The sequence below is a fragment of the Ciona intestinalis genome, chromosome 3 (assembly GCF_000224145.3).
Source record: "Ciona intestinalis chromosome 3, KH, whole genome shotgun sequence".
Lineage (NCBI taxonomy): Eukaryota > Metazoa > Chordata > Ascidiacea > Phlebobranchia > Cionidae > Ciona > Ciona intestinalis.
In genome coordinates, this window is record NC_020168.2 from 5114467 (window position 1) to 5123257 (window position 8791).

Below are 8791 nucleotides of genomic sequence, written 5' to 3' on the forward strand. Positions count from 1 at the left end.
GGATCCCGTCTTAATGCCAATTATTTTAATGAATGAGAAACAAATAAGGCGCCTACCAGATTTCATTTTAATGTAGGAATGAAGTCTATAACCATAGTAATGCATATGTAAATTTCCAATTGACTAAAACATCCATTCTCTTACATTCACATGTTTGTTACAGTTAAAACCTGCATTGAATGGACCATTCACACCTGATCTCTACAACCCATGTACCGACATGCGTGCTAATGCTCAGAAAAATGGATGGCCACTTGAAGTGAAGGTGGGGCTTTACATGATAAACAGATCAAACTGCACCTTTATGAATGATTTAATCAATAAATTGCTGGTATTTTAGGTTGGTTTGATCGGCAGCTGCACCAACAGTAGTTATGAAGACATGGGACGATCCGCTAACATCTGCAAGCAAGCTAGGGATAAGGGAATTACAGCAAAGTAAGTATAGCATAACACCTGCATTGCTCAATGTGTATTTCTATTCCAATGTTTTATTTGTATATAGGTTTAGTTTAAATGTAGGAACTGTAATTAATATTTCCCAAGCTATTCGGTTTAACCCTTGTATGTTGCTAATTCACACACCACTTATGGTATGAGTCCTATGACCAGTATTTAAATGCTAATTAATATTGCATCAACATAGATCAGCATTCACCATCACTCCAGGATCTGAACAAGTTCGAGCAACCATAGAAAGAGATGGATATGTAAGTAACAACCTACCAATGCATGCAAGTTGTATAACTATGAATAAATAACTTGCTATATCCTCTCATGGCTGGAAACACGGCCCACGGGTTGTGTTTCATACACCGCATGCCAGATTACGAGTTACCGTGTATGTTACTTTGTAGGTGATTATTTTTAGGGAATTTATTTTGTGTTTGTTCATGTTATGTATGGCTCATAATTTGGACAACCGATTAGTGACCACTTGGTTGGAGCAATTGCATTAGGTGTCTATCCCAACGACACATATGACCAATGGTAGCATCAACGAGCCTATCTTTTCTAACAAGTTGTTCCCACCCACAGGCGCAAGTGTTCCGTGATGTTGGGGGTGTTGTGCTCGCCAACGCATGTGGGCCATGCATCGGACAATGGGATCGTAAAGACGTAGCAATGGGAGAGAAAAACACAATTGTAACTTCCTATAATCGTAACTTCACTGGACGGAATGATGCCAACCCAGCCACCCATGCATTCGTTACATCACCAGAAGTATGTAGCTGTGACATTTTCTCATTAACATGTTACAAACTGTTACTAACCTGATTTTCTGAAAATGTCTTGTATTGCATTTAGCAAAACTCCTTAGTAAAATCAATTTGCATTAAAAACTTCCTTGCATAATATAGTACAGTAATAGCATGATAAATGTAATCTATGCTAATTGTTTTCTTAACGGGTTGAAAACTGTCTTAAACTGCTAGGCATGCCAAGTGTCCTGGGATTTAAACTAGAGATCGCCCATTACACCGCGGGAAACTACTAACACTGTTTAATCATAGGTTGTCACTGCAATGGTGTTTGCTGGTGATCTTGGTTTCAACCCAGAGGTTGACACTTTAACAGCGGCTGATGGATCTCAGTTTAAATTTGAAGCACCAACTGGTGATGAATTACCAGCCAAGGTTTGTGCAGAAATATCCCTGTTATATATACTGCAGGGTTATTCTGTAAAATAGTTATGACTGAAATTTTCTTTAATTTGAGGAGCAACTAATAAATTAAAGGGTAATGACTTTACTGTAGTAATAGACTTAAATAAATCTGTAGATTGAAACTTATAAAAAATGCTGAAAATCTTCATTGCAAAAAATATTAAATTCAGTGAAGTTTTTGTTCTAATTTTTTACAAAAAATCTAATAAATACAGCGCTCAGTTTGATACATGCGTCACATAACTTCCCTCACAGGGATTTGATCCTGGTGAGGATACATACCAACACCCTCCATCCAACAGTGATGCAGTGTCTGTAAGTGTGGATCCATCATCAAACAGGTTACAACTCCTTGAACCCTTTGATAATTGGAATGGGAAAGATCTTGAAGACATGGCCGTGCTTATCAAGGTAAACATAAATCTTGCCGCCGGGGTCGACTTTTAGGATCCCCAAGTTTATTCAAATTTTGTTGAACTGTACTATAAACAGTGTATATTAAATGGTGTCAAGTAAATTTTTATTTGGTTTTTTTGCTGTAAAAAAATAATAAATGGAACTGTATCAGCTACCAAATACATTTTGGTAATGCACTAATGCGTACTTAAGGTTTACTTTTCATTGTGTCTAGTTAATACACGCAATGGATGGAATTACTTGATTTGATTACTTCCATACTGAAATGTAATAGATATTCCTCATAACAATATTCTTTCAGGTTAAAGGCAAATGCACAACCGACCACATAAGTATGGCTGGCCCATGGTTGAAGTACAGAGGACACTTGGATAATATTTCCAACAATATGTTGATTGGTGCTATCAATATTGAAAATGAAAAAGCAAATACAATAAAGAATTCTTTAACTGGTGAATATGGTGGTGTGCCAGATGTTGCAAGGCATTACAAGGTAAACAATGGATGTGATGTTGAAAACTAACTTATATAAGTGTAATGTAGCCTTTGTGTATGTGGCGATATGGCTTTAATGTTCCTACATATACAACATTGTGTTCTTCCATAAATTGCCTTCAGAAAAATAGTAATAGCTGTGAATCATAGTCTGAAGTGCTAAAATGTAACCAACTACAAATGTTTTGAAAAGTTGTGTTTCTAATACAACAACACAAGTGTGGAGCAGTTTATTTTAGTAATGTGTGTATTTCACAGTATTTGTTAAAATGGTATATAAGGTTTAATTTAAACAATTGTATATACATGACTGTTCGCAAATATGTTAAATGGTAAATGAAATTCTGTAAACGTATATATTAGAGTATCTGACAGTTCCCAAAGCAGATATATTAATACTGTATGCTTGTAGGCGAACAAGTTGAACTGGGTAGTTGTTGGTGATGAGAATTATGGTGAGGGAAGCAGTCGGGAACATGCTGCACTTGAACCAAGGCATCTGGGTGGGAGGGCCATTATTGTAAAGAGCTTTGCTAGGATTCATGGTAATGTTTATCATCATTTCTGTCATATGTCTTGAAATATAGAATTTAATTGCATGAGAAAAAATGGTTGTTTTTTGGCTTGGTTCCGTAATTAAAAAAGAGTGTTACGACAGTGAATTATATATTACAATCTCATGCAAAAACTTGTTTAAAATTGTTAAAGTATTATGATATGTGGCGTTACAAACTTAGAACCATGGCTAATTTTTCAATTTTTATTTTGCAACAGAAACCAACTTGAAAAAGCAAGGTCTTCTCCCTCTGACCTTCAGCAACCCAAGTGATTACGACAAGATTCAACCAGATGATAAAATATCCATTGTTGGCTTAAATAGCTTCACTCCAGGAAAGGTTGGTTGGCCACTTGGTCATTCAAATAATAATTTTCCTTTCTTTAGCTAGGTATATCATTTGCACAGACCCACAGTACAGGTTATGCTCATTTTAAATTTGTGTCAACAAAAAATCTGTAAATTGGACAAAAAATCTGCCATTAGCTTTTCATTAACTCTGTTTCTCCATTACAGCCACTTGAATGTGTATTAAAACATTCTAATGGATCATCAGAGAGCATCCTGCTCAACCACACATTTAACCAACCACAGATCGAGTGGTTCCAAGCTGGTAGCGCCCTCAACCGCATGAAGATGATGCAAAAATCCTAAGCTATTGTTAACCTCAAAGTTCATGTTATTTAATTATTTATTGTAAAAAAATTAAATGGATTCGCTTTTTTTCGAAGTTCAATTAAACAAAGTTCCTGCTGTATTATAATTGCTCAACAAAAAATCTTGCTTCTAGTTCTGTTGTGGAAGTCCTATTATCCACATTGTAGATATCTTCATGTACTGTGATTGGCAACCACTGCTGTTGGAAAGTGCATCAGATTCTAAGCGCTGTTTTATGTATTGGTGGTGTTATTTTGTCTTGAGAGTTCAAATTATAAAAGTTCCACATTTGAAAATTTTGTTTATTTGTTGCAAACTGAATGGAAAGCAAGAAAAAGGTTATTTGGTCCCTTGGAACGACAGACACTTAGCCACAGAACAGGAAACCAGAAAGTGGTTTCTTGTACACGGAAGTGTGAAGTCAGTAAATTGCAATATTTATTTGTGGTCATTGTTTTAACCCCTTCATGGAGTGTATAAGTATTTTTATATTAACTTCAGTTAAACTGGAACCTTGTTCAGTGCAGTTACATAATTGGTATCATGTAGCTATATTGTTTGGAAACTGGGACCTCTTTTTTTTATCATGTAGCAATGTTATTTGTTCCCAATTCCTTTCTTGCTTTCACATCCAGAGTTCTCAATGCATCTAATGCTGCTAAGCGAGTCTGACTATCATCATCTGTATTTATAACACCACAAAGCCATTCTCGGGCTTCCAGTATGTCCTCACATAACTCCTCAGTTATAGCAAGGGAACTGACAACTGCCATAGAAATACAAAACACACATGCCTTCCTTACAAATGGTTCAACATGAGATCTTAATGGGACAATAAATTCCAGCAAAGATGATGACATTTTATGAGCCACCTGTCAACAATATTAGAATAATTTTCACATATGCATTTGTAATCTATAAGGGTAAGGTTCTATTGTATGGCATACCATGAAGCTATTTAATATTGTTTATGCATTGTCTTATTTTTAGTTTACCATTGAACTTGCAGCCGAGTAGAGAATGGTTCCAAGTGCATACAGTAGACGACCAAGTACGATTGTATCTGTTCCCAACAGATCTAGTGTCCGGATCTTAAGATCGTAACTGGCCATGAGGGGGAAGAAAAAGTAACCAGCAACTGGTCCAAACTCATCAGCTGTGGGAATAGGAGTAGCCTTTTTTACCTGTTAAAAACATAAAAAATCCTTATTTTCTGTTCTATATCGGTTAGCTTACCAAAACACCATTGTGCCTGAAAGTGAAGAATCACTACTTTACAACTAATGATTCAAAATAACCAATTCAACTCTACCTTTCCAAAGCGACGAGTTTTTTTATCAATACGTTCTTGAACAATTTGTTTCCAAGGTTTATCCAAAACCATATTTGATGTTTGATTCTCTGAAACATCGGTTTTCTTGTCCTGTAGGTAACAAATAAACCTCTTAATGAAATTTAAAAAACTTTAAACAAAAACAAACCAAATCTTCATTAACTGCTTTCTTGGGAACAGATGAAATCCCTGACATTCTGCCGGCAGACATGACAAGAATATCAAGAATGTCCATCCTCTGTTGTAGATTGTAATGCTCGCTATAGAACTCTCCTGTTAGGTAAGTAGCCACCTACAAAAATAAGTCCATTCAAGGTTCGTCGCTGCTACCATTGTGTGCGTATGTGTCCTTGGGCAAGACACCCAACGGCAATTGCTCCAACCCAATGGTCACTAATAAGCTGTCCAGCCATACACAAAGAATCGCCCATAAAGTAACATACATGATACCTCTTAAGCTGGCACAGGTGCATGAAACAGAACACTTGTGTTATAACAACTGTCGATTTCCAGCCACGCAAGGGTAAAGCAAGTTACATTTATTCATCATCACAAATCTGTACAATTACCTGCATAGGATTACACACAACTGCTGAAGTGATTGCTCTTCTACGCAAAACATCAAATTCTTCAATGGAATAACTATTCTGTAAATTCAGCATCACTTTGCAAAGTTCCACTGCCACCTATTTAACAAAAACTTTTTAAACTTTTAAAAAGGCTTTAATATACAATCTGTACCTCTTTCGTAGCTAATACATTCTTATGTATAAGCTCATCCACACAATGCAAATATATTTCCATCTTCTCACGATCCTCATTCTCAGTTAAACCTTCTAAACAATCCCGGATATACATTGGTCTTGGAGTCTAGATCAAATTTAAAGGAAAATTATTTAAAACACAGTGCAGAAACTGAACTTAATTTTTGTAAAACTGAGCTCCAAACAATTTTTCGCAATTTTTTTCTTATTTTGTGTGAGACTGACAGACTACCTTTGTAAATGTTGTTTCTTGTGGAAGATCAAAAGGAATTAAATCATCATCGCTGTCATCACTATCACACAACGTCTTATTTTCTTTATCTGTATTTCTAGAAGATTCTTGTGTGACATCATCTTTTGTTGATAATGGAATCTGTTTCACTTTCGCCATTTCAACGAAAGAACTTTTTGAAATCGTGTAAACGCTTTTATGACTTGAATAACCGTCATTGGACTGTAAGGTCTCTCTAACATCACTGCAAAATAAAGAAATATTAGGGCTAAATAACTTGAAAAACCTGCTACATTCATTATTCGTGACATTTTACTCTTTACTGTACATACCTTAACAGTTTTGCTTGCTCATTATAAAACTCTTGATCAGGCAATGATGGATGACAGTTAAAAATTTCCAACAGCAAATTTGTATCTTCTGTCTTAGTAAATTCAAATTCCAACCTTTTCAAATTAAACAAAAAGTAACTTTTATGTTTTTAAAAATGTATCCCATTTACTTGGCTTCTCCACTTTCTATATGCAAAGCAGACGTGAGTTTTTCCCCAACCAGCATTCCAAGTAAGCGAACTTTTTCGTCAGGTGACTCCAGATGATGCTTCATGCCAGACATCAATGCAAGCATGAGTTCTAATCAATCAAAGAAAGAAAAAATTTTCATAAACTTATATACCCCCACACGAGTGTACTGCTTCATACACCTTGTGCCCATTTTCGGAGTTCCAACCATGAAACTGTGTGGGTAAAAATATTTCTCTTTTTTCACTTTCAATGTATTATTGTAGGACTGACAATTCAATGAGTTGGAGTAATGCTATCACTGTGCTATGGCACTGGACAAGTGTACTATGGAACAAGCATACAATAAAAACTTCTAATTTTCTAATAAAATATATATCTTTAGATCAAGCAACCCCAGAATTCTCACCGTCTTTAAATTTTTGATCACTGATTTCATCCACATGTTTAACACAGAGAAGAATGACAGCAGTTAAGTAACGATGTTGTTCATATGATGTATGCTTAATTGAGCTTGAACTACTCCATACTTCCAAAACTTTACCCAACGTCTAAATCAACAAAAAAACACAAATAATGTTACTTCTTTTTTAACAGCATTTTTTTGTATGAATTTAAATTTGGGTTTAAGTACTCACCTCAACTGCACACATATGTTTTGGATCCACTTTTGAAATATAGCTAATAACATTTATTGGTACAGTGTATGTTGTATAATGTTTAACCAGTAGCAACTTGTACAGAATCACAAACTTTGCTTTGGGTTTGGCCAACACAAGATCTCCAAGCATATGAACAAGGTTACACCTCCTAAATAAGAATTCAGTATCAAATACTAAATGGTCTATCAATTTGGTAACCATAAATAAATCTCTGATTTATTGTTGGTCGGTTAGTATGTTAAATAAAACTTGAAAAAAACAATTGTAATAAAGTTAAATAATATTTGCTTACACAGGCCATGCTCTGAACAAGCAAGTGAGAACCCCTTCCATGAAAACATCAGGTATCCCACTGAATACTTTTTGTAGAATTCGTTGCATTACAAAATCTGTTTTAATTTTGGCAACAAAAGATGGAATAAAGACACTGAAAAGATGATCTGTAGAAACAACAAATCGATAATATACAAATACAGTAACGAAGATCAAATCAAATAAAACAACAAAAAGTAGAGAATTAGTAAAAACGACATTAGTTAAAACATGCTACAGGTAAAAACTACTAACAAAGTATAAATAAACTCTGAGTTGTATTAAAAACAATTGACATAAAAGTGTGGATAAAGGTATCGTATGTCAGATACAGCAAGAAGATAGTATCATTCTGCCAGTCAAGTAGAGAATCCACTGACCTGCTTTTCCTATTCTGCAGAAATGACCAATGCATCTTGATAAAAACTCGGTTTTGATCGATTTTCCCAGTGAAACAGAGTGCGAAAGTTCAAAGACAGAATTTACAATTTCAAATCCAAGAAAAGTAAAGAAACGTTCGTGGTGAAACATATGACACCTGTAAAAACAGATAAAGTCCATACCAAAGTAGGTATTTGTAGTATTTAAAACTAAGAAGAATCATCTAAAATTGATTATTGTAGTCATTAAAAATAAAAATCGCAAAAATACATTAGTGGCACAATTCACCTCAGTGAGTTTTGCTGTTTATTTGAAATCAACTCTGGCAAGCTGGCCACAACTCTGACCAACATTTTGCTGAGTTCATCATGACTTGACAAATCTTTGCACTCTCTTACAATGATGTCGGTAAAACAATGCTGATGAAAAAGTTTGTCCAAAAGTGAAACAACAAGTTGAAATCGAGCTCCAATACTGGAAATTGAATGAGTCAATGTAACTTATTTACCCCATTGTGGCGGGTCAACGACAGTCATTATAACACAGGTTTTCTGTTTCGTACATCTTGTGCCAGCTTATGGGTTACCACATATGTAACTTTGTGGGTGATTTTTTTTATATGTGGCTAACAATTTGGACAACCTATTAGTGACCACTGGGTGGAACAATTGTAGGTAAGTGTCTTGACCAAGGAAGATACGCCTACTACGATAGCAGGAAGGGGTGTTAACCACTGTGCAATTTACTAGTGCTGGATGTTACAATGCAAAATAAATACAAGTATTTAAGCAGTT

The 8791-nt window shown here is 35.2% G+C and overlaps 3 protein-coding genes across 3 annotated transcripts in view; 1 reads left to right on the forward strand and 2 right to left on the reverse strand.

The window, feature by feature from the left end:
- The window catches only part of LOC101243152 (aconitate hydratase, mitochondrial-like), a 7117-nt gene extending 3029 nt beyond the window's left edge, over positions 1-4088 (forward strand). The window contains exons 9-18 of the mRNA XM_009859766.3: positions 164-265; positions 341-438; positions 647-710; positions 1039-1224; positions 1515-1637; positions 1923-2078; positions 2386-2577; positions 2992-3124; positions 3354-3475; positions 3652-4088. Of these exons, the coding sequence (XP_009858068.1) occupies positions 164-265; positions 341-438; positions 647-710; positions 1039-1224; positions 1515-1637; positions 1923-2078; positions 2386-2577; positions 2992-3124; positions 3354-3475; positions 3652-3789 (1314 nt within the window). The 3' untranslated portion in view covers positions 3790-4088. The remainder of the gene's footprint in view (positions 1-163; positions 266-340; positions 439-646; positions 711-1038; positions 1225-1514; positions 1638-1922; positions 2079-2385; positions 2578-2991; positions 3125-3353; positions 3476-3651) is intronic.
- A 6-nt stretch (positions 4089-4094) lies between these two features.
- LOC100181893 (telomere length regulation protein TEL2 homolog) lies at positions 4095-8489 on the reverse strand. Its single transcript, XM_002126662.5, has 14 exons — positions 8286-8489; positions 7997-8154; positions 7597-7744; positions 7281-7452; positions 7052-7193; positions 6624-6753; positions 6454-6567; positions 6122-6365; positions 5867-5995; positions 5695-5811; positions 5274-5417; positions 5105-5215; positions 4788-4976; positions 4095-4664 (listed from the first exon to the last, which is right to left on the reverse strand). Exons 1-14 carry the CDS (start codon positions 8348-8350, stop codon positions 4377-4379), a joined length of 2151 nt encoding a protein of 716 aa, XP_002126698.3. The 5' UTR covers positions 8351-8489; the 3' UTR covers positions 4095-4376.
- Positions 8490-8723: 234 nt separating this feature from the next.
- LOC113474095 overlaps positions 8724-8791 on the reverse strand; it is a 1890-nt gene continuing 1822 nt past the window's right edge. The window contains exon 5 of the mRNA XM_026833677.1: positions 8724-8748. Within this exon, the coding sequence (XP_026689478.1) occupies positions 8724-8748 (25 nt within the window). The remainder of the gene's footprint in view (positions 8749-8791) is intronic.

Excerpts from the sequence above, each read along its gene's own strand:
- LOC100181893 (XM_002126662.5), bottom strand. The coding sequence starts at position 8,350 with ATGTTGGTCAGAGTTGTGGCCAGCTTGCCAGAGTTGATTTCAAATAAA. Across the intron at positions 8,155-8,285 it reads AAACAGCAAAACTCACTGAG|GTGTCATATGTTTCACCACG; the intron begins GTGAATTGTGCC and ends CTGTTTTTACAG. Across the intron at positions 6,754-7,051 it reads TGATCAAAAATTTAAAGACG|AACTCATGCTTGCATTGATG; the intron begins GTGAGAATTCTG and ends TTGATTGATTAG.